Source organism: Vipera ursinii, assembly GCF_947247035.1.
Source record: "Vipera ursinii genome assembly, chromosome: 10".
In the NCBI taxonomy this organism is placed as follows: domain Eukaryota; kingdom Metazoa; phylum Chordata; class Lepidosauria; order Squamata; family Viperidae; genus Vipera; species Vipera ursinii.
In genome coordinates, this window is record NC_139520.1 from 13,311,187 (window position 1) to 13,338,204 (window position 27,018).

Below are 27,018 nucleotides of genomic sequence, written 5' to 3' on the forward strand. Positions count from 1 at the left end.
TCACGAACCCCTTCAAGTAATAAATCCAAAACAGCCGAGGTCTGCCAGATGCCCGTTTCCACAAAGTAGCATTGGGAGCCATATTCTCCAAAACTTGTCAAGATTTAGCTTTGCGCGCATCAGCAGTTAAAAAGGAAAGGCTGTCCACAAAAATAAGGTGAATGTGAAAAAGGCTCTCCTGCGTATCTGCTGGAGTTTTATGACGTCGTTTTACTATTACAACTTGAAAAGCCTTTTCATTGTAATTGTCCCAAAGGTGCTTTTTTTTCCAGAGGCAACTAACTGGTCTTTCTTGTTTTTCTTTGAAGACGTTTTGCTTCTTATTCAATGAACAGTTGGGGAAATCCAGCCAGGAAGGTGAACCTAAAGGTGTGTGGGCCTGATTCTGCATGGATCAAACAGTCCTGAATTAGGTGCTCCGCTTAGCTCTTTGTGTCAGCCATTGTTATCCCACTGACCTCAGTAAATAGATTTCAGGGTTTTGATCCGTAAGATTAATCTACCCAAACCTGAGATTACAAATTAGAGCTTGACCCACCCAATAGGATGCCCACAGAGACATACCCTTTCTTCTTAAATCTCCCCACGATGATCTAGTGCAGGGGTAGGCAACCTTGGCTCTTTTATGACTCGTAGGCTTCAACTCCCAGAATTCCTGATCCAGCCCTGCTGAGGAGAAATGGAGAGGTTTCCATGCTGAGCCACGCTGGCTCAGGAATTCTGGGAGTTGAAGTCCACAAGTCATAAAAGAGCCAAGGTTGCCTACCCCTGGCCTAGTAGAAAAGGCCATTGTTGATCAGAGAATCATCTCTGGATTTCAGCCATTTTGATCTTGGTTCCTGCAAGGCTGGTGTTATTAAATTTATTTGATGCCCATCTTGCTGCAGGCAACTGATAAAAGGCAATTTCTCAATTTGCCCTTCTCCGTCTCCAGCTGTTTCACAATAACCCTTCACAGAAGGCCGGTCTTAGACTAAATAATATTTCCAAAGCATCTGCCCCTGTAGCATAAGAGGCTACCACTCAATCTTCTTATTTTCTAAGTGGGGGGGGGAGTCAAACTTCTCACTGGGTCTTCACTCCACCTATAGGTTTTAAAGACATCCGGTTTCTGTGCTCTGCATAGGAATCCCAGCTACATGCAAACAAAAAATAGTCGTAAAAGTAGTGTTTCCTCTTTTCTTTTTAATGATTAATGGCTTCTATGCCCAAGGTAGTACCACAGTGAATTTGTTACAGTAGAATCATCTGAGCAGGAAGAAAATTGGGGGACGCCCAGGAATCCCTTTTCAGCATTTTTCAAGTAGTCCTCGACTTACAACATCTTACTGACCGTTTGAAGTTAGAACGGTACTGAAAAAGGGGACTTATGACCATTTTTTACATTACGACTATTGCAGCATCCCCAGGGTCACATGATCAAAATTCGGATGCTTGGCAATTTATGACGGTTGCGGTGATCCTCTTTTGCAACTTTCTGACCAGCAAAGTTAATGGGGAAAGTCAGATTCGTTTCAACAGCTGTGTAACTAACTTAGCGACTGCTACGATCCACGTAAGAACGGTGACGAGAAAGGTCATAAAGTGGGGCAAAATTCACTCAACAAATGTTTCCCTTAGCAACTGAAATTTTTGGCCTCAACTGTGGTCATAAGTCGAGGATTCCCTGTATTGAAGCAGACAAGGTTTATTCTCAACCTGTGAAGAGTTTTCGTGGCACAAGACTAAACCATACATACGCAAAGAGCCGGAAGGGACAAAAAAATAATAATTTCTGATCCAGTGCAATCAACTCTGTTGTGGGGCGAGGGAAAAAAATCTCTTGTGACACATAACACTGAATGTACATACCATAGGTAAAGAAGAGCCAAATTTTCTTTCCAAATAGCTAAGAGAGACAGACACCAAGAACAATCAAAAGAAGCCTGTCCCTCAGTCACAATCCCGCCATTTACAGAGTGATGCCGAAGTGCCTTTGTCCTTGGTCCGTTAAAGGGGGCAAGCTCTGATCCTTGTTCCATCAAGAAAATCTTAGGTTCAAGCTGAGCCTCGTAGACTGTCTTTCAGAGGTGGCCAACTTTCAACTCCCAGAATTCCCGAGCTGGCTCGGGAATTCTGGGAGTTGAAGTCCACCGGTCGTAAAGTTGCATAGTTGCCCACCCTTGGTCTGGTTTAATCCCTGGTGTGATACCTCTGGTCCCCAACTCTTCTGTTTTAAGATGCCAAAGAGGTTCTCTTATCTAGCTTAGGCACACAACAAAGTGGCCAATGGCATAAGGGAAAGCATTTTTTTTGTTTTAAAAAAAAGCATGTTTCATGGCCTATACAGAACCCAACAATTGTTGGGGCAGAATCGAAACTATTGTTCAAAAGCAACAGTACTGACCGTTAAGTACCGAGGAATATACTGTACCCTCAAAGGAAGTTCTTGAGAGACCGTCAGAAATCTCTCCCTCCGTACCGTGCATCGTACTTGCAAACTATCAGGAGTTAAAAAAAAACACACATCCCTTAAAGCTAATTGTGCTCCTGGTTTGAACGGAACATCTCCCTTTGCTTGAGAAGGCAGGAGCCACGACTGCATTGCCTCCTACTCTTATACAGCAAGAGGGGCAAATTGTAAAGTGCAAAACGTAACACAAGGCAGAGCGAGCATTTGACAGCATCGAAACTACACAAGCTTAGGAGGGGGTGGAGAAGAGACCAACTGCCTGACGGGGGACACCAGTTCTTCATAAGGAAAGCAGAGGAAGACCTCCACCAACCCTCCACTCCATATCCCCAATTCCCAGGGAAGTGCAAATCCAAACAAAACCTTTGGAAAAATAATAACCGCTAGCAGAAAGAATTCAAGCGATCCATTCGTGAGTCTAAAACCAACTTAAAGCTCATTCTTAACCCACAACCAGTCCTTAGGACAGGGGGTCTTCAAACTTGGCCCTTTTATGACTTGTGGACTTCCAAAATTCCTGGCTGAGGAATTCTGGGAGTTGAAGTCCACGAGTCATAAAAGGGCCAAGTTTGAAGATCCCTGGCTTAGAAGCTTTATTGTTTCAGGCCGCTGAAGCCAATGGCCATCTGTTCTCACTGGAATTGAGATCAAGGCTCAGCTTGATGAGGACTTTCCACCTCTGCTCTGACACTCTAAACAGCTACCAGCCTATTCCCCCCGGTTTCCACACAGCCAGCAACTGGTTTTTTTTTAGCTTGTACAATATGCAAAAGCTAAGGTGGTTGCATGGCTGAGGCCGGTTTTGGCACTAATAGTGTCCGAAGTGTTGTTGAAAAAAATGGTAGTCTATACCGCTACCCCTTACAGTAGGATAACGTTAAAGATTGCGGAATGAGGTCTCTCCAGAGTACAAACCAAGCTACGTGGCACGCAAATTCCCTTACGGGTTTTTGCTATGTTTTTGGTGTACGTGTGTGTGTGTGTGTGTTTTCTTACAGGTAACTTGCTAACACCAGTTAGCTCACAGAGACAAGTATCTTGCTGAGTGGGTGCCTGTTCAATTCTCTGTTCCCTTTTTCACAGCGCTCACTTTCCGTTCTCAAAGCCTATTTGCTAACCTGTCCCTCTCCCCGGCACAGCTATTCCCATTCCAGATTTTGGTGGCCCCTCGGTTGGAAGAAAGCCACGTAACTCTGCATCCGGAGGAGTTAATTTTAAAAAAGAACTGATTTTCTAGAATTTCTTTTTTTTTTTAAAAAAAAACACTCAACCCAGGGAAAGTTGTGAACAAACCACAAGCTGCCCTCCTCCTTCCTCTTGGCCTCGCTTCATTTGCTGCGATGTCTGAATTAGGCAATCTGTGGTCACCGCTCAGGTTCAAACCATGCTTTGACAAGATGCGGTTTGGCCTGGATTGGTTACCTGTGGTTTGCCCAGTTTTGATGTCATAGTCAATGCTACTCGGGGCGAAAAGCGAAACTAGAAGGAACCAGAACGTGGGATGAAAGCTGGGAACCCACGCCACGTTCCTGATCCGGCTTTCAGGTGATCCAAGCCCGTGAATCTGTAGAGCAGTCTGTGTGCTGTGCAGATCCTGCTTGTGTGTGTGTGTTTGTGTGTGGGGGGGGCACTGTGTGCTAAGGACAAAAAGGGACAGCCCTTACTGTTCAATATGGGTAAAGTCATAGCAGAAATTTAAGTTGCTGGGAGGCTTCGGGATGGCGGGTGGGGCATCAGGAATAGTGATGTTCTCCAGATCCAACAATCGCAGTTTGAGCTCCATAGACAGCAAAATATCCAGGTCGCTCTGCATCCTTTCGCTGACCATCTCCCGGCCAAGAAGCACGTTCAGTCCATCGGTCCACAAGCAGAACTGAGGAGCAAAGACAAAGCATTTGGGGGCCTCTGCAGATATTCTCAACCTTGTTAATATGCTGAAGGTGACCAAGAAGTAGACATAAATTTCTTTTAAACTAGGCTAGGGCTACAGTGGCCTAACTCGCACAACTCACTGTTTTCCCTGGATTTAATAATCCTGCAAAGCTCTCAACTTTAAGCCACCACCAGCAAGTTCCATATTATACCAAAGCAAACAACCCAAATACGGCCTCATGCCAGATGCAAAACCTAGCTAATAATCAGGAGCAGAAACCAGAACATATCTGAAAATAACGCAAGGCTGCATGCAGTTCTCAGCAAACTGAAAGTATGGAACACCGTCCTTTACCTCCACCTCTGCATAATATCAAAGTCAACTAGTTTGTCAAAGTTTGAAACACGACAAAACTATAACCACAAGGAATGAATTTTACCCAGACAGTTTGTGCCTATCTGCATCTTATTTCAGCTGCAGAATGTCCCAAAGCTATTTTCTCATTTGGCATAGAGTATCTGGGGGAACTCTTTATAACCCAGCTAAGCTGTTGGGTTCCCCTACAGTGACTCACCTCATAACGTGTAGAGGCAATGAAATTCAGATGCTCTCCAACGTCGTAACTTATGGAAAATGCAAGATCAAGAAGATCCTGAGGGATGGTGGGTGGGAAACAAGGGTTTTGGAAAAGAAAACAGGAGGGTTAAGGTCAGAAATGTTGCTGGCAGAATGAAAGGCAAAAGTCCTATTCAGTTCAGAACTTGTTATCTAGATCTGCAAAAAACAAGCCTGGCTGAAAATGAAAGTGGGTTGTTTGTGGGTCAGTATGTGATGGGATCCCAGATGCTGTCTTAGTATGTTGAGAGTACCACGTGCCACATTAAGGTCTTTATGGCCTTGCAAGTAAATACACAGAATAACAGAGTTGGAAGGGATTTGGGAAGTCTTCTAGTCCAACCCCTTGCTCAAACAGGAAACTAATAATGTTTTATTAGACAAATGGATATGTGTCCCAGGATAATGTTGCAGGATCCAATACGAGTCGGTCACCTAAGGTTTTTTTTTCTTCCAGCACAAGCCCAAAAGTTTGGAAGAATAAACCTTTGGTTCTGGTAACTGACTCAGGTTGGCTCTTTACATAGAGGTAGCAACTGTGTTTTGTTGATCCAGGTTTAGAGTGTTCATTAATCATATGCCTAGTAGTCAGTCCCTTGGTTGATTCCCATGTGGGATCGGCAGGAAACCATACAAGGCTGGGTCTTCTGCTCACTTATTGTTGGCTAGGGTCCTTGCCCCGACTTCCTCAGACAGCCTTCTGAGATCTCTTTATCGACCTGCTCTTTCCCGCTGATGAGAAATGGAGCGTCCTTTCAGGCAATAAAGGGTGCCAAATCCTGCTTGGGGGCAGACATACTGGCTATGTCCTATTGGGATTCTGAACATCGGGGCCTGAGGCTCATCACCCAACTCCTTCAAATTACAGGAAAACTAAAGAATGAGTCCCAAAGATGTTTTTCAAGACACAACTGGACTTTCTTTGTTTTTCCTGGCAGACGTTTCGCTCCTCATCCAAGAAGCTTCTTCGGTTCTTTGCTTTTCCTGGCAGACGTTTCTCTTCTCATCCAAGAAGCTTCTTCGGTTGGATGAGAAGCGCAATGTCTTCAAGGAAGAACAAAGAAAGTCCAGTTGCCTCTTGAAAAAAACACCTTTGGGACAACCGTGACTTGGATGAGCGAGAATCTCTATAGGCACTTAAGAATTTATTTATTTATTTATTTAATTGAATTTTTATACCGCCCTTCTCCCGAAGGACTCAGGGCGGTGAACAGGGCATATAAATAGAAGTACAATGAGCAAAGCCTAGCCACTCTATTGTTTATTTATGACAGTTACTTATCTATCCTTCCTTCACCAAGAGAGAAAATACTACCGGGGCAAACGCTAACATCAAACAACAACAGTAATAATCACCACAATCTCCTTCAGCGCCAAACAATGCAAAAATCCTTAGTTTTAAAAGGGATACTCTCTAATGGCTGCAAGCTCTCTAATGTCTCCAGCATCTATTTGAATACGCAGAGTCAGCTTTTCAATCTTTTTTTTGGGGGGGGGGAGGGAAAGGGGTTGCAAGGGATTTCAGTGAAGGCGATCTGCCCAGCGCAGGTGAGACATTGGCTGACCTTATTCTGCTTGCCCGAACTCTTTTCCTTGGTGTGGGGGCATTCCCGGCCCACCAGCAACGCTTTCATGTCAGCCACAGAAACTATGGAAAGAAAAGTAATTTACAGGTTAACGCCTACCTAGATCGAAGCAGATTCACGACGAGAAATATGAAAGCCTCAAATCTAAGAAATCCATCATTTAGAGGTGGGTATTCTTTCCAAAAAAGAAGCGATCCAATCCATTAATAACAAAACAACAACAACAAAAATAGGCTAATTCACTAGCCACCCAGAACATAGAATCCTAAGGCTGGAAGGGACAAGATCTTTATTAGGAAAGCCTTTGTGAGCAAATTTAGCACCCCTCACCCAATCTTTCCATGCCTCCCTTCCTCTTTGTTGATGCTACGGAGAAAGCAAGTTGCCTTGCCAACTATCCTGGGAGTAAAGGTGCTTCTTCAAGAGGTAACTGGACTTCCTTGTTTTTCTTGGAAGACATTTCGCTTCTCATCCAAGAAGGTTCTTCAGCTTCTTGGATGAGAAGCGAAACGTCTTCAAAGAAAAACAAGAAGGTCCAAGTTGCCTCCTGGAAAAAAACCCCTTTGGGACAGCCGTGACCTGGACGACTGAGAATCTCCACAGATCTCCCGGGAGTAAAGGTGAGGTAAATAAGCCTACAAAGATGGGGGATTGTCACGAACCTTTCTCCTGCAAGCTCTCTATCGGTGGGTTGTCAACGCCTTCTTCGACATCCCCATAATGGAGAAATTTATGGTTGGGAGAAAGGCGGCAGTACCACAGCTTATCTGCCAAAGAGAAGAAAAACGCTGAAAGTCTGAGAAGAAAGCCTTGCAGATAGATTTTCTCCATCTTGAAATGCCAACAGTTCCCACACAATGATGTCTTCCCTCCCGCCGCCCTTCCTAGCAGATGGCCGTCACGATGCAAAAGGTTAGGAACTCCAAACTGTTTTGTGTTTCTCTCTCGCCAGGGCATTTTACGACTTGAGACTCAAGTATTTCCAAATCTTGCAGTTGGAAAGAGAAAAAGGAATGGGGACCTTTGAGGCCATGTAGACAGGTAGTCCTTGACTTTACACTTCATTTAGTGACCATTCTGAGCTACGACGACACTGGAAAAACTGACATGACTGTGTTTCACCCTTGCCGCACCCCCATGGTCATGTGATCAAAATCCAGACACTAGGCAGCCGACTCCTACTGACATGACAGTGTCCCAGGGTCATGTAAACTCCCTTTTTGTGGCCTTCTGACAAGCACAGTCAACAAGGAAGCCAGATTCACAACCAGGTTACTAACTTAACAACCGCAGTGGTTCATTTAAAAGCTGTGGCTGGAAAGGTCATAAAACGGGGCAAAACTCACTTAACCAATGTCTCACTTAGCAACAGAAAAGTTGAGCTCCGTTGTGGTTGTAGCTTGAGGGCGGCCTCTATGGAATTTTGAGAGCTGGTCTTAAAAAAGGTTTTTTTATAAAACGGGACAGCGGTCTTGCCAATTCAGAAAGTACTCAACCACAAAGCACTCTGGTGGTACGTGGGAATGGTACGTGGGCAACAGGAAGAAGAGCCGCAACTTAGGCAATTGTCACACAAAAGGTATTTGAGCCCACAGAAGAAAAAGGGGTGTGTGGGAAGCACCTCAGAAATGTCTGTCTTTAGTTTTCTAAAAATAAAAGCAAAGCAGGGCTGAAACGCTTTCCAGTCTTGCAAGGCCGAGGTCAGCCCTTTGAGTTAGTCCAGAGAAGAAGCCCAAATCACAAGTACTAACACAACCTCTGTGGTAAGGTTGCAGCATCAGAATCTTGCAAGTCTCGTAGTAAACTCTCCTTCCCTTGGTCCTATTCAAGGCGGGTTTCTTCTCCACCCACCCCTTCAGACCTCTTCAGACCCCTACCTTGTCGACGGCGGGTACTAATTTTGCGAAAAAGCGTCCCCTCACAAAGATGGAGGAGTCTCTGCTGCTGGATCAACTTGATGAGTTCGGGTTTCAGCCGCTCCCTCAATTCCCTGGAGCAGAAAACAGAGCACAGATTTTTGTAACACAGGCTAGGTGACCTTCCAACGGCATTAGAATTTTATTTACCCTGAGGGACTTTTTCCAAAACTGGTATCCCGGGCGTAATAGATCCTAACTCCCAGATTTCAGAACTAGCATGGCCAAGAAAATTGAGCATCTTTGCCCTCAGCACCAAGACAGAAAACCACACTCTTGTTCCTTGGCAGGGCAGCCATCTTGCTTTTCCAAACATACTACTTATCTCTAACATTTCTACCCCACCTTCTCATCCCATCTTTCCGTTCACACTGGACACTCTCTGAGCTTACTTTCTAAAATGTACGCCACAGAGAAAAAACACACAAATAGAGATGATTAAAAAACGAATCCATTGAAATGCAAATTGTAATGGATACCGTATTTCTAGAACAAGGCTGTTTTGTTGCTGTTACTCCTTGTGATTTTTTTTTGTTTTTTGCACAGCTGTTACTGTGCAAAAGTCACCAGAGCAGAAAACAGACTAACTGGAAAAATAAAAAAACGGTGCAACCAAAGAGGAAAGAGCAATATTTGACGCAGCACAAAATCCTTCCTGCAACTGATTGATGTCTGCCATCTCAGTGACAAGGTATCCATCTCTGACAAGATGAAGTCCACGGAAGCAACTCAGTGCTTCCTCTTTGCGGGACGGCAACTAATACTTGGAAGAGAGCTCGGTCCTACACGTTCTTGGGAGGTGTATGTGTGTCTTTCTCTTCTCCTCTCTCTTGCACAGGCATGCGCACACAGACAAATCACTATCAGAGATGCAGTTGGAGGCCTCCTTACTCACAGGACAGGGACCGGCAGAATTTCTTCTTGGTGCATACGTTCTGTCTGCCGGAGGCGCAGGATCTCACTGTAGTTGAGGGCATTCACTCGGCTCTTGAAGAGCTCCAGCGAAGTGGGCTTCAAGGACAGGGTTCGTGTGATCTGCTCCCGAACCACCTGCATCACCTGGAGGAAGATCCAGAGAGTTACCTGCACAGGTGTGTTTTCTGCACCTCCATCTCTCCTAACCAAAAGTCAATTGGGTTGACAATAGTAGGGCGTGTTGCTATTATCTTTCTCATCTTTTTCACCTTCTCATCTTTCCTACTATCTTCTATTGGTATCTTGATTTATCACTTCTTGTTTGTAGCTTATAATTAATGATTGTAACTATGGTTTATGACCTATCCCCTATTATTTTGTTGTTTGTATGTACACTGAGAGCTTATGAGCCAGAGACAAATTCCTTGTGTATCCAATCACACTTGGCCAATAAAGAACTCTATCCTATCCTATCCTATCCTATCCTATCCTATCCTATCCTATCCTATGCCATCCTATCCTCCTATCCTATCCTACCAAAAGTGTCAATTGAACTGAGATGGGCTGCTATAGAAATTGATTGATTGACTAAATGGAATGAATGATGTAGATCAGGGATGTCAAACTGCCGGCCCGCAGGCTGGACGTGTCACGTGGAAGCCGCACCCACCCCATTGCCAGTAATGGCAAAACAGTCCCAATACGTCGCGCGATGTCACGTGACGTCGCGAGTTTGACATGTCTGATATAGATCCTTCCATCATGCAAATAATGGGGCAAAGATGGATGGATGGATGGCAAAGATCCTTCCAACATGCAAATGATGGGGCAAAGATTATCATGAGTGGGTGAGATTTTGGTGGTTGACGACTGTATTTAATCTGAGGAGATCAGGCAGGGGCCCGAAAGAATGTCATTATTCTACCACTCCTGTCTTTCAGCCCAGTTCAGACTGACATCCAACACAACTGAAAAAAGAAAAGATAAACATTCAATCCCCTGTGCTACAATCGTGCAGCTCAAGAACGTATCAGCAAACAATCCCTTTTAGAGCTCACAGCAATCCATCTGGGTCTTACCTTGTCAAAATCTTCTTGGGTAGCTCGCATCTCCTTCCAGGTTTTGTTCAACAGTTGGATGCAAATACAGAAAACCTCCTCAAAGAAGTGTTCTTGGCCAAAGAACATGGGGTAGAAGGCTTGGGCTGTCTCTGAGCCTGCAACAAGACAATTATCACAATACTTGAACGAACCATTGTGGCAGCGCAGTGGTTAGAATGCAGTATTGCAGGCTAATTCACTGCTCACTGCCAGCAGTTTGATCCTGACCGGCTCAAGGTTGACTCAGCCTTCCATCTTTCCGAAGTCGGTAAAACGAGGACCCAGATTGCTGGGGGCAAGAGGCTGAATCTGTAAACCACTCAGAGAGGGCTGCAAAGCACTATGAAGCACTATATAAGTCTTAAGTGCTATTGCTAGTGCTGTTGTTGCCTTCCTTTACACAGATATCTACTACTTGCTTCACCCCATGGTTTTTAATTTGAACAAACAGCATAATTTAGAATGGGAGAAGTTATGTTTGCTGCTGCTATCCTGGACGGGGAAAGGAATCCAATTTGCAAAAGCCCTTACAAAAAGTAACACAACAAAAACATATGTCAAAAAAAAAACACCACACCCCAGAGTAGCTGTACTGTGAGATAACAAAGCAGTTTTCAATTAAAATGTATAATTTTTTAAAAAGCCAATAGATATAGGATAGCAGAGAAGACGACGTACATTTAGTTATCCCACCTGTACCAATCTACCTGTGCTTCTTCTCGTTCCCAAACGACACAAAGAATTGCTAATGGATCCAATATTACTTCCTGCCCACCTCTATTTTATGCAGTAGTCCCAGGAACAGGATGATCTTCCTGGGGTGAGGAACAGGAGGCTACTCGGTTATCCCATCGTTTCTTGATATACTGTAGAACAGAGGCCTCCAACATGGGCAACTTTAAGACTTGTGGACTTCAACTCCCAGAATTCCTCAGCCAGCACTAAAACCCACCCCTTTAAGACTTGTGGACTTCAACTCCCAGAATTCTGGGAGTTGAAGTCCACAAGTTGTAAAGTTGCCAAGGTTGGAGACCCCTGCTGTAGAAGATCCTAGTGGGGCCACAGTGCCCCCACATTCTGGATGACTAGAAGCAAAGGGAATACTCACATGTCTCCCCTACATGAAGAATCTCACACAACATAAAGGAAAGTTGGATGCTACTCCGAGCAAATGGACATTCGTGTTTATCTTCTCGGCTGCTGTTTTCAAGAATAAACTAAGAAAAGAGGGTCAGTGTTAGAAACTGCTGGATGGAAAATATCACGAAGACCAACCCAAGGTCGAGTTTAAACTCTCAACCTGCTCCATCCAGCAGCTTTCCAGTTATCTTGAAACTGCAACTCTTCAGAATTCCCAAGAGCAACAACGACTAGGAATTTGAAGAGTTTTGGCTCTAATACTTTGGAGGAGGTAGAAGTTGAATAAGACGAATGCTTAGAGCAGAGTAAAAAAAAAACAACCAACCCATACTATGAGGCTGTCGTGGCAGTGCAGAGGTTAAAGTGCAGTTTTGTAGGTTAACTCTGCCCACAGCCAGTTCGATCCTAACCGGCTGAAAGTTGACTCAGCCTTCCATCCTTCCGAGGTTGGTAAAATAAGGACCCAGATTATTGGGGGAAATATGCTGATGTTGTAAATCACACAGAGAGTGCTGAAAAGCACTGTGGAGCTGTATAGAAATCTAAGTGCTATTGCCATTGCTACTATGAGTACTAATCCTACTAGTTAATCCCAAAGCTTCTTATTATTACAGAAGGAATCCAGAAAGCGAGCAACAGTCAGGCAAAGGGGCAGCCTTACCAGGAAAACATCTTTCTCTTACTTACCCTGCTGTATGCACTTGCAAAATGTCTGGAGAAATAGACCATGCTGTCCAGGGCAAGCAGCCCAGGAGGAGTCCGATGCAGATCCAAGGCGGGGTTACTGTTATTCTGCAACAGAACGTTAATCAGCAATTCATACAGGATACAACTTTCATTTCCATGGCCTCGACATCAATAAACTTCACAAGGCTATAAAAACCACGCGCTTCATTCTTTCTCTCTCCCCCTTCCCCATTCACCCTGGCCACTCTGTAGACCTTGGCCACTAAAAGACTTCACTTTTAAAACCCTCCATAGCATGGGGAGGCTATCCATGGAACCGTCTCACCCCAATGGGAATGGCCTACCACCTGCGCCAGCAGAAGGAGCATGCTGCGGACCCCGTCAGTCAAAGAAGTTTGGGAAGGGAAGGGAAGGGAAGGGAAGGGAAGGGAAGGGAAGGGAGGAAGGAAGGAAGGAAAGGGAAGGAGGAAGGAAGGAAAGGGAAGGGAAGGAGGAAGAAAGAAAGGAAAGGGAAGGAAGAAAAAAAGAAAGAAAAAAGAAAGAAAAAGAGAAAGAAAGAAAGAAGAAAGAAAGAAAGAAAGAAAGAAAGAAAGAAAGAAAGAAAGAAAGAAAGAAAGAAAGAAAGAAAGAAAGAAAGATTGTCTTGTTCTGGCTGTGCTCGCCATGAAAAGTCCTTTCCTGCATCTAAACAGCTTCCAAGAGTCTGCGCAGAACTCACCACAAAGCCCAGCTTGCGGAACTCCTTGGCACAAAGCGAGTGTCGACGCTCAGTGTTATAGCTGCCAGCGGAAGACTCGTTCTCAGACACAAAGGCAGCATGGCGCAAAGACTGGAGGAGGTCCCGTTGTTCCTGCACACCAAAAAGAACCCCAGATTTTCTAGTTGGCGTAGGAGGAAGGCAACTGTCAGCCAGGTACCAAAAGAGCAGGAGAGGGACTGAAGACCAGGGGCCCAGACCTGAGAATAGGGATCCATCGGGGCCCTCATCCGACACTCCAGAAGGTTCAGTGTGAGGGACTGCAGGACGTAGAGGTAGTGAGCCATCTCATCCGCAATTGGATCCGAGGCGTGGACAATGTTCTGGAGAGGAGACCAAGAGAGGCACAAGGGAGGCTGTCAGTCAGTCACTGACACGGCCCCATCATCCCCCTCGGGAGCAACCATCTCATTTCCAGAAGCGGGATTCAGCAAGGACAAACGTGCCTGTCCACAGAGGTGAAAAGCATTAAGCCAAGCGGTTGCAGGTGAGGACAGAGCGAAGAGACCCTCTGAAAGTTAGATCTGGCAGCCAAGGTGTGAAGGAGCAAAGAAGCTCAGGGGAAGGAAACGGATGCCACCTCCATGCCCACCTTGTGGATAAATTGCCTGAGGTTCTTCTCCCCTAGATAGTCCATCATGTCCTAGAAATGGAAAGCAAGCAATGAGACAATCCTACATTCCGTCAGACCATCCTTCTCTTGCAGGCCGAGTGGGCAGGCTTAGGCAAATCTATACCCTCGGCTCTGTTTACCCAGCGGTATACACCCCTAAAAGGTAGACCATTTCACACATCCGCCTTACCCTTCTTTCTGCCTCGCCAGCATTGAGGAGGAGAGCAATCAGAAGAGCCATCGCTTTGAGCTGCAGCTGCGTGTTCATTCTAAGAGAGAATGCGAAAAAGGCCAGGAGTTATACTCCACCTCGTACTGTACCAGAAGGCTAAAGGGGCACAGTTGGGTTGGAAGCAAGCAAGCCTGCGTTCGAGACTGCCGTGGGGTGGCATGAGCTCCCGTCCTTCGCTCCCGCTCCTGGCGGGGACATGAAAGGAGCCCCCCAACTGGGCATCCCTACGGCAGCGGTGATAACACCGGCTCATCCTTTCAACTCAGAAGGACCGTGGTACCCATTTCCAAACCCTGTGGGTTGTGGCTTCCTTGGAGATTGGACTGCTGGAAAGCTGCTCCTTATGGCTTATCCTATGCTTACGCGATCAAACCGGTCAGTCCTAGAGGAGATCAACCCTGACTCGTCTTTAGAAGGCCAGATCCTGAAGCTGAAACTCAAATACTTTGGCCACCTAATGAGAAGGAAGGACTCACTGGAGAAGAGCCTCATGCTGGGAAAGGTTGAGGGCAAGAGAAGAACGGGACAACAGAGAATGAGGTGGCTGGATGGAGTCACTGAAGCAGTAGGCATGAGCTTAAATGGACTCCAGAAGATCGTAGAGGACAGGAAGGCCTGGGGGAACGTTGTCCATGGGGTCGCGATGGGTCGGACATGACTTCGCAGCTAACAACAACAACATGCTTACACTTGCAGGAGGGCAACGAGGCGGTCCAGGGTGACCTGTTGCTTGACCAGCTCAAAAAGAGCCCGACTGGTGGGCACCATATTCTCCAAGATGGCCAAGGAAATCTGCTGGATGGAAGCATCCAGGGGACTGATATTGATGTAACTCACGATCTACAGCCAAAGAACAGATTTCAGTTAACTAGAGACAATTGAGAGGGATCAAAATCTTCATTCCCTTAATTGCTCTGATTCTTTCCTTCTTTAGAACTGCCGTGGCTGGCACTCAGCTGGTCAAATCTGCTGGGGAGCACTTCTATAAACTGAGCAGGAAGTCATACAGACCGTTATGAGAAATCGGTTAGTTTGCTTTGAAGCCATTGCAGCCTTTTGGTTCTTAAGCTTTTAGCCGTGCAGAGCCTGTAGAATACTCGGAAATTATTAGCAAACTCTACGATCTAGAAAATTAAATTGTTTCTGGAAATATACAATTTCACTTTGGCTTCCACTGAATTGACTCTAGAATGCGTAGAGTTGAAAATATCAACTCCAGAAACTGACAAAGCGCTCAGATCCTTGCTAAAGTAATGCTGGTAACCTTCTCTACTCCTGAAAGGAGATCTAGATATGCTTAGAGGATCCTTTAGCTGACTGTGATCTTCCTGTGGGATCCCCCCATCACTTCCCATCCCAAAGTCTTTCTGGTGTCAGCCAAAGATATTCTTTTTCCTCCCAAGCTTTTTGCACAATAATTTTTAAAAACAGCATTAATGAATTTAACAAACACAGATAAAAACCACACAACAGTGATAATTCAAGGGAAGAAATTCAACACATAATAGTAAATTGACGTAAAATTCCTTGATCTTTTCCAAATTCTGTACAACGTGACTTTAAGTGGCCCTTTTACACTGAAAGACTGGAGCTTTTGGGGAAAAAAAAGCTTTCCTGTGCTATTTATGTTTATACATTTAAGTGTTTTTCCCCCTAAATGTTTAAGATTATAAGTCACTCTGTAATCACCCTAGCAAGATTTGATTATTGAATAAATGAGACGATCAACCGACAGACAGACGCGTGTAGTCAACCACTGTTCCTAGTTGTGATTCAGAGACAGTCTTGAAAATAAATATGATGCTTAAAAGACAAAAGTCTTCCAATAGACTTAACTTCCTCTTCACTCATTTTAAAAGAAAGAAGAGATAAGAAGAAAAGGGAGAAGTGGAGTGTGCGAGAGGAAGGGAAGGGGGGAGAGGAAGTGAAGGAGGGAGAGAGAGAAAAAGAAAGAGAAAGAGAGAGAGAGAAAGAGAGCGCCTACAAACCCCAAACAAGATGTCTATGAAGTTCACGGTGCCAACCTTAGTTTCCAACCCCGCCACCTCCTGCCCATCTTCTGAGCAGAAGTCTAGAACTCAGACGCTCTGGTAGAACAGGACCCTTACCTTTTTGATGAAAGAGGGGCTGAGGGTCTCCCAGGAAACAAAATCATGTTCCATCAGCTCCACAAAGGCCTTCAGGGTGTACGCCAGAATCTCCCCTGTACTGGAGTAACAGACAGCAAACAGGGTAAGGGCCAAAGGGCGGGTGGGAGACTCAGAAACCTTAGGGAAGATGCATTGAGAGGAACCTGGGAGGAGAGAGAAGGAAGAAAGGAGAAGAAAAAGAAAATGTCTCCATAAAAGCCAACATCCCAGGAAAAAAAAGGCCAAGGAAGCAGAAAGAGATAGGGCAGACTGTTCTAAGGAAACTCTCAAGCGCCGTCACAGCAACGTGGTTGAGAAACGCCTGCTTGTTATATTATAAAAATGCACTGGTCACAGTGGGACAGTGGAATCCCTAAAATTGATGGTTATTAATGGATGACTTCACGTTACAAAGAGAAAACAGAGGAAACCCACGGGGAAAGGAACGAGTTAAAATGCACAAATTTCGCCAAACCTATTTGGATTGATGCCTTCCTTCTTGGAACTCAACTGGACCGGCAGTTCCCTGATCAGTTAACTTTTACTGGCTGAAGGCGGCACCCCAATGAAAAACAGGATCTAACATGAAAAATGTGGGCAAAGCCGAAGGGAAACTATAACATTTTTGTATGGAAATTTTCAGTGTGTTCTCCATTATAGGTAAAGGTAAAGGTTCCCCCGCACATGCTAGTCGTTTCCGACTCTAGGGGCCGGTGCTCATCTCCGTTTCAAAGCCGAAGAGCCAGCGCTTGTCCGAGGACTTCTCCATGGTCATGTGGCCGGCATGACTAGACGCCAAAGACGCACGGAACGCTGTTACCTTCCCACCATAAAGCTAAAGGCTAAAGCTAAAGGTTCCCCTGCACAAGCGTGCTAGTCGTTTCCGACTCTAGGGGCCGGTGCTCATCTCCGTTTCAAAGCCGAAGAGCCAGCGCTTGTCCAAGGACGTCTCCGTGCTCATGTGGCCGGCATGACTAGACGCCAAAGGCACACGGAACGCTGTTACCTTCCCACCATAGTGGTCCCTATTTTTCTACTTGCATTTTTACGTGCTTTCGAACTGCTAGGCTGGCAGAAGCTGGGATGAGTAACAGGCGCTCACTCTGTTATGTGGCACTCGGGATTCGACCCGCCAAACTGCCGACCTTCTGATCGACAAGCTCAGCGTCCTAACCCACTGAGCCACCATCCCTATGTTCTCCATTATGGTAAGGCTTAAAAACAGCGGCGCTCTTAACATTGCAGTCATTTTCATATTTCACCAGAAAACTGGCTCCAGGAATCAAATAAGGGCATTGTAGACGACCACATCCAGTCCATATGCTGTGGGTTATCTACCCGGTAGCTAACTGAGGAGCTGCAGAAAATATCCTTAAAAGAAACTGAAAAATCATGCCAAGAGCCGTTGCATTGGTGAAGCACCCTTTTGCCCTGAAGACACTCACTTATTGTCTTCTTCCACAATCAGGAAGAGCTGATTAAGGCCATTTCTGCTAATAAACTCCTGTGCAAATGCCACATCCCGGGAGAGGCTTGCCAGCTTCTTCAAACAATTGGTCTTCACATCCACACTGTTGCTTTGAATACCCCCATGCAGCTTTGCTGCCTCTTGATCCTGCAAGGAGATTTTGGGAGATCAAAGACGGTGATGATAATGTAGCCACACTTTGAATATTGTTGCATTCAGTTCAGTTGCTCAAAAAGGAACAAAAACCATCAAAATTTAAGGCCTTCCCTTAAATTGAGGAGGATATAAAATATAGGTAGCCCTCGACTTACAATGGTTTAATGACCAGCATGGGAAAAAATGACTTATGACCGTTTCTCACATTTACGACCATTGCAGGATCCCCATGGTCACATGCTCCAAATTCAGAAGCTTGGCAACTGGCATGTACTTATGACGGTTGCGTGTCCCAGAGTCACAGGATTCCCCTTTTGCGACCTCCTGACAAGCAAAGTCAAGGGGGGAAGCCAGATTCACTTGACAACTGTTAGATGTTTTGTGCCAGCCATGGCAGTTCCCCAAAAAGGTCATCAGATGGGAGCAAAAAGGCTTCTTTGCTCCCACTGATGGGTCAGGGGTCCCCGGCCCCTGCAGCCCCATTGGCGAGAGAGTTTTATGGTTAGGGAGGGGCTGAAACCCCCCATAAATACCTCTGCTCAAGGGGCTGCTCTTTGTTCTAGTTCCGTTTCTAGTCTAGTCTAGTCCAGCTATGCTATGCTTGCTTGCTCTCTCTTTGTTCTTCTGCTAGCTTATAATCCTGGCATGGAGGGCTCCATGCCAGGAAACTCTTTCTATTTACTTTATCGTTAAATAAAGCTTTGAATGATCGCATTCTTGCGTGATGCCTTTCACTTGGAAGCACCTTAACGATCCATCGACCTCGTGAGACCATTTCACAACAACCGTGTTGCTAACTTAACAGCTGCAGTCGATTCGCTTAACAACCGTGGCAAGGAAAGTCATAAAATGCGGCAGACTTTCCTTAACGAATGTCTCACTCAACCACAGAAATTTTGGGCTCAATTGAGGTTTATAAGTTAAGGACTACACCTGTACTGGTGGCTATTTGATGGCATCGAAGGAAAAAAAATAGAGGTTTCTAAAATATTGCAGGAAAAAAGTGGTAGCTTGGTTCTCCCCACAGGATCAAAATCCTCGCTGATCCAATGACTGGCAATAGTTTCACTGCTAGTGAGAGTACTTATCCCCTTAGCTGGGTCAACCGCAGAGCAGATTCAAGGAAGGAAGATACACATGGGCTTTCTTTAAATGAATTTTCATACCAAGAAATAAGGCTCAGACTACAAAAAGCTTGGAATCCCCCAGCACCCCCCCCCCCTTTTATTAGTGAGTTCATTAAGATCAGGTCTCCTCTAAAACTTCTGAATTTTTTTCCCCAATTTGTTTGCACATCCCTCAGGGTAAGAATCCATTTGTGCGATAAGTCCGTGGCAAGTTTCGTTTCTGCTAAGTGTCTACAGATTCTCTTCCTCTTTTCCCCTCTCTCTTTCTCTGGAAAGTTAACACAACCCAGATGGCTAGAAAGGCCCAACAGAGGCTTCACTTTCTTAGGGTCTTGCGGAAGAACAGGGTAGAACAATGGCTAATGAAATTTAATATTTAAATATTTAAAATATTTAAAAATTAAATTAATGACCCTCTTTTACCGGTCTACTATAGGGAGCGTCCTCTCGTATGGTATTGTGGTTTGGTATGCTCGCCTGACAGCCGCGCGACAGGAAAGTATTACAGAGGGTAGTGAGCACAGCACAAGACATTGTGGGCTGTTCCCTGACACCACTGGATGACCTCGCCAGGGCTCGTTGCCTTGGAAGAGTGAGGAAGATTCTCAGGGATGACTCACACCCTGGACGGTATCTCTTTACTCTCCTACCATCCGGTAGGAGATATAGGAATATAGCCAGCCGTACCAACAGGCTGAAAAACAGCTTTTATCCGTGGGCTGTTAGGCTTTTAAATGGGACATAATCTCTGTGAACTTGTGCAGAATTGACTTGGGAGGCCGGTGTGTGATGTAGTTGGTTCACATAGTGTGATGGGATGGAGGGTTTGTTGTCACTGTGTGTTGGGGGGAGAGAGCACGGGGGGGGGGGGAGGCTCAGCTAATCTCAATGTACACATGTTGTACTTTGACAATGAAGGTTTATTATTATTATTATTTCTCTCTCTCATCACTTTTGGTGGAATAGTAGGATGGTAGTTAGGTTTTGCATTTGCAGCGAAGTACTTTACAAAAAAAAATCAAGAAATGACTCAAGGCAACAGCAAAAGTTACACTAACACAGCATCTACGATTTTACACTTTGCAGATGTGTAGGGAGAGCAATTCCTAAAATTCCCACTGAACACATCTGGAGGGAGGTATAGGTTGAGGAAAGCTGTGCTAAAACATCACAAGGAGCACGGCTGCAGCCTATCTTGTTGCTTCTGCAGCAAATGGGCACATAATACGTTGCTACTAAGCACTGGAAGCTTAAACAGTAAGGACTGTGAAATTTAGCCAGAGTAGCAAGAACAAAAAGCAAACAAAAAGTATTGATACAAATAGAAGGTAAAAATAGTAGCCAGGATGTGGGTGGTTTTTTGTTTTTAAATCCCACCCAAAAAGAATTCTGTAGCAAGTCTGTGTTTACTTTCCTATGGATTTCCTATAAGTAAGGAAGAAAAAAAGCAGTAGGAATATGCGTAAGGGCTATCATGATAAGAAATTAATGACCTTTGACCATCAATGTTCTCCATCCGATCATTACAAAAAAAAAAAAGAATGAAAATCAGTGGAGGAAACTGCATGATGTTGCAATAAAGCTTCATGTGAAAGTATTTTATTTTTCTTTCTTTTTACCACCCTGTAATCCCTTGCTTCGGGGAGGAGTCAGGATGACAGAATGGAGCTGAGCGTTTACTGTCCGGATGCCCTTCCTGATGCCTATGCGGAGTTCGCAGCAGATATTTTCTCTTTGCACCCTGATAGAGAAACATCTGCTGCTATCTAGGATTAAACTCGCAACCTTTCAAGTGGGAGGTGAGCTTCTTCAAGTCGCTCTGAAAGTATTCTATAACCCAACCTTAACATGTTCCCAGTCTCCTGCATTTGCCAAAAAAACAAAAAAGCATCACCATCCTAGGGGTGTGCGTAAATGAACAAACTGCAGCAGCCAATAGGATGCAAAGGGGTTATATGGCTTTGTTCTAACGATTAGTCTGCAATATTTGCAAGACGACAAAAAAAAATCCAGTAAGAAAATAAGGGAAAAATCCTGCAAAAATCACATGTTTGCAATCTACAGCTTCTATAATAGACATAAACTTTGAGCAAAGATAAAATTCGAAATGCTTTTCCCGTTTACAGTGGGACCTACCGGAGCAGTGGTCAGCTGCAGGATGCTCCCATTCTTAATTTCTCCACGGTTCTAACAAAACAACACAAGAAAATAATGGCAGAATCAAAATCTTGCATTCAGAAAACTGGATAAAAGCAGCCAAATAGGAACTGGAGGGAAAAAAAAGAAGTTCAAATCAATTTCTATCTTGCCAACATTTCAACCAGCCTGCTAGGAGAACTAAAAAAATAAAAAGACTTGGTAATCGTTCAATTTCCATCCTTCTGTTGCCAGACTATAACCTTCCTTGCAGGCATTTTTTCAACATCAGGCTGATCTTTCTCAAATGCACTTACCAGTTCTGTGATGTAGGCTTGCTGGCCATCCACGTACTGCAGAGCATAACGCTCGGAATTATTCAAGTTCCATCTGTGTTAGAGACAGAAAATCAGAGTGCTGCCAGGGCAGAGATCACAAAAGAACTGGGGGATTTCCATCTCCCAGGAAATAAGCTGAATGTTCAAGGAGACTTCTCCTCTGAATCATGCAGAATGCTTCCTCTGCTACTCCACTAAGTTTTCTACAAAGTTTAATCAGATTCTGCGTTTACGAAAGGAACATCACCCTCAACTCAAAAAGGAAGAGGGAATTAGAGAGAAAACTATACGTGTTACACATATATACACACACGTACACATGTACACACACACACACACACACACTGGGATAGCAAAATTCTCTGCAATAAGCCTTTTCAGCCTTTACCACTTCCTAGAGATTTTTCCCTACCTCCATCAACATGTCCATGTGGCAGATGTGTTCATGTGTGCATCTGCACAAACCAGGAGTCACACTCCAGAAAGAGCATGATGAGGACAGAATAACAGAGTTGGAAGGGACCTTGGAGGTCTTCTAGTCCAACCTCCTGCTCAAGCAGGAGACCCCATACCATTTCAGACAAGGGGCTGTTCAGTCTCTTCTTAAAAGCCTCCAGTGATGGAGCACCCACAGCTTCTGAAGGCAAGGCATTCCACTAGTTAATTGTAGCAATTGTCAGGAAATTTCTCCTCAGTTCTAGGTTGCTTCTCTCCTTGATTAGTTTTCATGGTTTCTCGTCTTGCCTTCTGGTGCTTTGGAAAATAGGCTGACCCCTTCTTCTTTGTGGCAGCCCTTGAGATATTGGAAGACTACTCTGTCACCCCTAGTCCTTCTTTTCATTGAACTAAAAGGTAAAGGTAAAGGTTCCCCCGCACATGCGTGCTAGTCGTTTCCGACTCTAGGGGCCGGTGCTCATCTCCGTTTCAAAGCCGAAGAGCCAGCGCTTGTCCGAGGACGTCTCCGTGGTCATGTGGCCGGCATGAATAGACGCCAAAGGCGCACGGAACGCTGTTACCTTCCCACCGTAGTGGTCCCTATTTTTCTACTTGCATTTTTACGTGCTTTAGAACTGCTAGGTTGGCAGAAGCTGGGACGAGTAACAGGCGCTCACTCTGTTACTCGGGATTCGACCCGCCAAACTGCCGACCTTCTAATCGACAAGCTCAGCGTCCTAACCCACTGAGCCACCGCGTCCCTTATTTCGTTAAACTAGACATACCCAATTCTTGCAACTGTTCTTCATATGTTTTAGCCTTCAGTCATTAATCATCTCTGTTGCTCTTCTCTGCACTCTTTCTAGAGTCTCAACATCTTGTCCTCAACAAGAAGACAAAATAACTCCTCTTACTAACTGAATTACCGATTAAACTTCATTTCTTTTACGGTGAGGCTCAATGTAAAATTGATTCTTCCCTTCTTTGTGAGTATATACACACCCTATCCTCTTTCACAGCTACAAGCCACCCGCTTTAAAAGGATAAGTACAGACTCTTAATTCCAACAGGAAATGAGGGTAGAGGGTGGAAAGAAGGTGAAAGGTAGCGAAGAGGACAGGAGAGGTGAAGGGCAAAATGTCTAGAAAAATGCCTATCAGTAGTTTGGGATCCTCACTGATTTATAGCTGTGTTCAAGATTCAAGTCCAAGAAAGCTAAAGTATATTCAGAAAACTAAAGGCAGAAAGCAGACAGACTCTCCCTTAAAACGTATTTAATAACTTAAAGCAGGTGTGGAAAAATGTAGTTAAAGGCTGCTGCCTCTATCTGGAACTGTTCTACGAATCAGTCTCAGACATTTTTTTGCTGATCAGCTACAAGGCGAAAGCAAAACAGAATAACTACTCACACTTCACAGACTTCTTTCACAACTGCTGACAAAGGCTTAGCCTGTAATTAAGCACAAACAGCATGTGACCGTTTCAACATGGTTTGAACCTTAAGCAGAGCTGGTGCACGGAGCTCTTCACCACGCAACGTGCAAACTGGTAAAAAAAAAATGTAAAGAATCTCTACCTGATTCAGTTCTATGAGCTGGGGAATTGCACCCATCATCTGCACAGCAATTTTGACAACATCTTTGGAAGGTGGCATGGTCTGCCTTTCTCCTGGTTGACCGGCTGGTCATTCCTGCAAAAGCGTGCAGAAGGTCCCTCATCACATATAAACCATGGCAGGGATCAGAAAGGAGAAATCCTATCCAGGCAATGGAGAAGTTTATCACTAAGATAATTGATAATTGTGTTTTGCCTGTGATATCTTACAACTGAATTGGCGCATACAGGTGGCAAAGTTTGCTTAGTTCAAAGTTACATGGGCATTGGGAAAAATGACGACTATTTTTCACACTTATGACGGTTGCAGCATCCCCACGGTCACGTGATTTACATTTGGGTGCTTGACAGCAGACTCACATTTATGACGGCTGCAATGTTCCGAAGTCACGTTGATCCCATTTTGCGGCCTTGTGACAAGCAAAGTCGATGGGGAAGCCTGATTTGCTGGACAGCCATGTGACTAACTTAACAACCACAGTGATTCACTTAACAAATGTGGCAGGGAAAGTCATATAACTGGGGGCAAGACTTACTCAACCAATGTCTCACTTAGCAACATAGGTTTTAGGCTCGACTGTGGTTGTCAGTTGAAGACTACTTGAATATGCAAAGCTGGGTATTTGTGCAATTGACACGCTTGGGAAATTGATTGATTCCCAGGCTGCAATACTGACAAGATCTGTGCACTGGCTTAAAAGGGGGGCACTTAACCCTGAAATTGCACAGGGATGTGCAAACTGAACTGGAAATGGACTTGCGTGTCTCTGTAAAGCTTATATGAACTTACGTTCACGTTATACCAAATCGTTCCAACTGCCTTACGTACAAAGGAAAAACAGGTTGGTTCCCACTGTAACCAAGTAGCCCCTCCTTGAGAGATTCAGACGGTGATGGAAAAGTAACTTTGCAACCGATCCTCACACTTATGGCCTTTGCAGGTCTGTAAAGCAAAGCAAAAACCTGGAATAAGATCATAAGCACAGTCGAGGTTTCACTTAGCGATCACTTCACGAACAAGTTGGCAGTCCCTAAAGTGGTCACTAAACGAGGATTGCCTATAATCGGTGTCATCTTCCCTTGCATGACTGAAGTGGGTTTCAAGGAGAGAAAAGCAGCCTTCACTGACATAAGAGGCCCCAATCCTAGGAAAAGACTCGACTGCTTTCAAGAGTTGCAGACAAGTGCAATCTCGGTGCCTTTTTAGAATCAAATTAGCTTTACTGCAAACCATCATTGCTCACTTGTTCCCCCAGCTTGGCATGCATATGGGGGGGGGGAGGAAGGAGAGGAGGAAGAGGAAAGTCACTCAAAGTCACTTCTGCAGAGCCACTGCCGAGAATTTATTAGTTAGTCATTTATTAGTTAGTCGGAGGGGTGGAGAGTTAACTAGAAACCCACAAATGGATCTAATTCTAGGAAGCAGCCCTTGCTTAATGATTAAAATTAGAGTTTGTCACTGGGATGATTCAAGATACTTCCTTTTAATTCCATGGAGAGCTGGCTTGCTTGGCATTCTTCCACCAAAGCGCCTATGGAGTGTGAGACCTAACTTAATACCTTAACTTAAAAATCTTAAGAACTTAACACTCCAGCATCAAATTCCTGCAACCTCTGCTCAAACCCCACCACCACCACCTCCCCACCCCCCACCCCCAAATCCCTTTGGCTCATCTTTTGCTTCTGGCAAGCGTGCACCAACACCGCCCAGCCAAGGAGACGGCTCAGCCTCCGTCGCCAGGCCTGCCTTTTCCAGCCCAGCCTACCTTACAGGGCTCCACGGGAGGGTGACCAGCTGCGTTTCGTGGGGAAGGAAAGCCGAGTTAAGCAAAACAGCCGGTCCCGCTTTCGATGGATGATTCCGAAGCGTCTCCCGGAGGAGGAGGAGGAGGAGGAGGAGGAGGAGGCAACTTCAGAGCCAAGAAGACCCGGAAACCCGCCCGCAGGTCTCCCCGCCCCCCACCCCCGCGTTTTTCCCCAAACTTTGGAAAGGGAAGGAGCGGCCAAGTCCTCTTACGCGTCCGCCAGCAGCTGCCCGAGCCTTAGCGCCTCCGCTTCTTAGCTGGGGCTTCTTCCGTCCATCCGTCCCCGCACTCCGGGCCGGGGAAATCAAGCAACGCGTTCCAGGCTGAGAAAGCAGCCGCGGCGGCCCAGGAGCGCCCGGCCCGGCCCGAAAGAGGCGCCTGCAAAGCGGCGAGAACGGCGGGCGCCTCCTTGGCGAAGCGGCGCTGGCGAGTGAGCGCGCAGCAACCGCCGCCGCCGCCGCCGCCGCCTCCTCCCCGCGCTTGGCCGCCCGTCCTTCTCCCGCTCGGCAGTTCCGGGGCGGTGGCCGGCCAGGCTGCCCGCCCCCGAAGGAGGACGGCCGTCTCCGCCCCTGGGCAGGGGAGGCAGGGAGGGCCGGCCGGCCGGCCGATCAGCGCCGCGGAGCTTCCCGGTCCGAGCCTGTTGCGCGCGTCCTGCACGTGGGGATGCAGCTCCGGGCTGAGAGCGCCTGCCGACTCCGTTCTTATTTATTTTATTTATTTTAATTCCATTTATATCCCGCCCTTCTCCGAAGACTCAGGGCGGCTTACAATCTAAGAAGCACAAATCAAATGTGCTTAGCAATAGCCTTCATTCTATGTATATGCCTGCTTGTTAGGACTTTCACACACACCCCAAGCGGCATTATTACAAAGTCAGCTTAATTGCCCCCAACAATCTGGGTCCTCCTTTTACCTACCTCGGAAGGATGGAAGGCTGAGTCAACCTTGAGCCTGGTGGGACTCGAACCTGCACTAATTGCAGGCAGCTGGTGTTACTTAAGGAGGCATTAGCCCACTGCTCCACCAAGGCAGATGATGCCTTGCCTTTCTTTTAGGGGGTTACGTGAACCGGCCAAGCGCGGGTCGCTTTTTCCGAGCCCCGAGCTGTTTCTCCGGCTGCAATTAAGCAGCTGAGGAGCCTTTGCGGGCTAGCCTCCCCTTTCCGCCCGATGGCTCCTCTCTGCGCCTTCCTGGAATTGCACGACGAGGCCCATCCCCTGCTTACGGCTGCCCAGCTCTTGGCCCTTGGTCAGAAGAAAGTGGGGCCAAGCAATCACCCCTTATTCAGACTGGCCAACAGCAGTGCTTTTTTTGGTAAAAGAAAAAGGTGCCGGAACTCACACATGTCATACAACCTGCCTTGCTTACCCTACAAGGTTCCATCCAGAAAAGGTGCCGGAACTCCGTTCTGAGCGTTCTATGAGAAAAAAAGCCCTGGCCAACAGATGTGACTTCTGGCTGGACAGAGGAGCAGCTGCCTTGCTGGGTGCCAGTCACAGACCCTCCACAGGCTGCATTTAGGCTCTTTGCAGAGCTACAGGTGCCTCGCAGAGGCGTTCTCTCCTTGCCACAATCCTTTCAGGTCCTCCAGTCTTCCCAGTCCCGTACTGGAGCTGTTCCATTTTCCCCACCGTGGCTCTCTGGTCCTTGCTTGATGCTAAGACTCGCACAGGGGATGAATGCCGGTTCTGGGGTTTCCACTTCAGGAGAGGCTCCGCTGCCGATGACCTTGGAGATCCCAAAATAGGTCAGCAATTTATAGCACTAAATTCCAACCCTGGCTTTTTCCAGTCCTGGACAACTGTCAAATGCAACGATATCCGTAAAAAAAAAAGAAATACATTTTTTTTGTTTTGTTTTTTGCCTTCAGAAATGGTGGGTGCTCCATCACTGGAGGTTTTTAAGAAGAGACCGGACAGTTGCT

At 45.9% G+C, this 27,018-nt stretch overlaps 2 protein-coding genes across 10 annotated transcripts in view; one reads left to right on the forward strand and one right to left on the reverse strand.

Annotated features, from left to right (window-relative positions):
* PDP2 (pyruvate dehydrogenase phosphatase catalytic subunit 2) overlaps positions 1-27,018 on the forward strand; it is a 259,441-nt gene that overhangs the window by 167,418 nt on the left and 65,005 nt on the right. The window lies entirely within an intron of this gene.
* Positions 1,040-25,609, reverse strand: ELMO3 (engulfment and cell motility 3). Of its 8 annotated transcripts, none has more exons than XM_083370746.1 (23): positions 25,307-25,609; positions 25,056-25,084; positions 24,119-24,232; positions 23,252-23,365; positions 23,085-23,125; positions 21,220-21,292; positions 20,903-20,953; positions 17,461-17,630; positions 15,995-16,094; positions 14,575-14,726; positions 13,845-13,923; positions 13,634-13,684; positions 13,242-13,364; positions 13,003-13,134; positions 12,285-12,389; positions 11,566-11,674; positions 10,437-10,573; positions 9,338-9,501; positions 8,404-8,516; positions 7,189-7,293; positions 6,506-6,588; positions 4,900-4,977; positions 1,040-4,325 (listed from the first exon to the last, which is right to left on the reverse strand). In XM_083370746.1, the coding sequence occupies exons 4-23, from the start codon at positions 23,327-23,329 to the stop codon at positions 4,113-4,115; spliced, it is 2,157 nt and encodes a 718-aa protein (XP_083226872.1). In that variant the 5' UTR covers positions 23,330-23,365; positions 24,119-24,232; positions 25,056-25,084; positions 25,307-25,609; the 3' UTR covers positions 1,040-4,112. The 8 variants fall into 8 exon arrangements, with proteins under 8 accessions (XP_083226872.1, XP_083226870.1, XP_083226871.1 ...); XM_083370744.1 differs by having other exon boundaries at positions 24,080-24,232; XM_083370745.1 differs by having other exon boundaries at positions 25,056-25,134.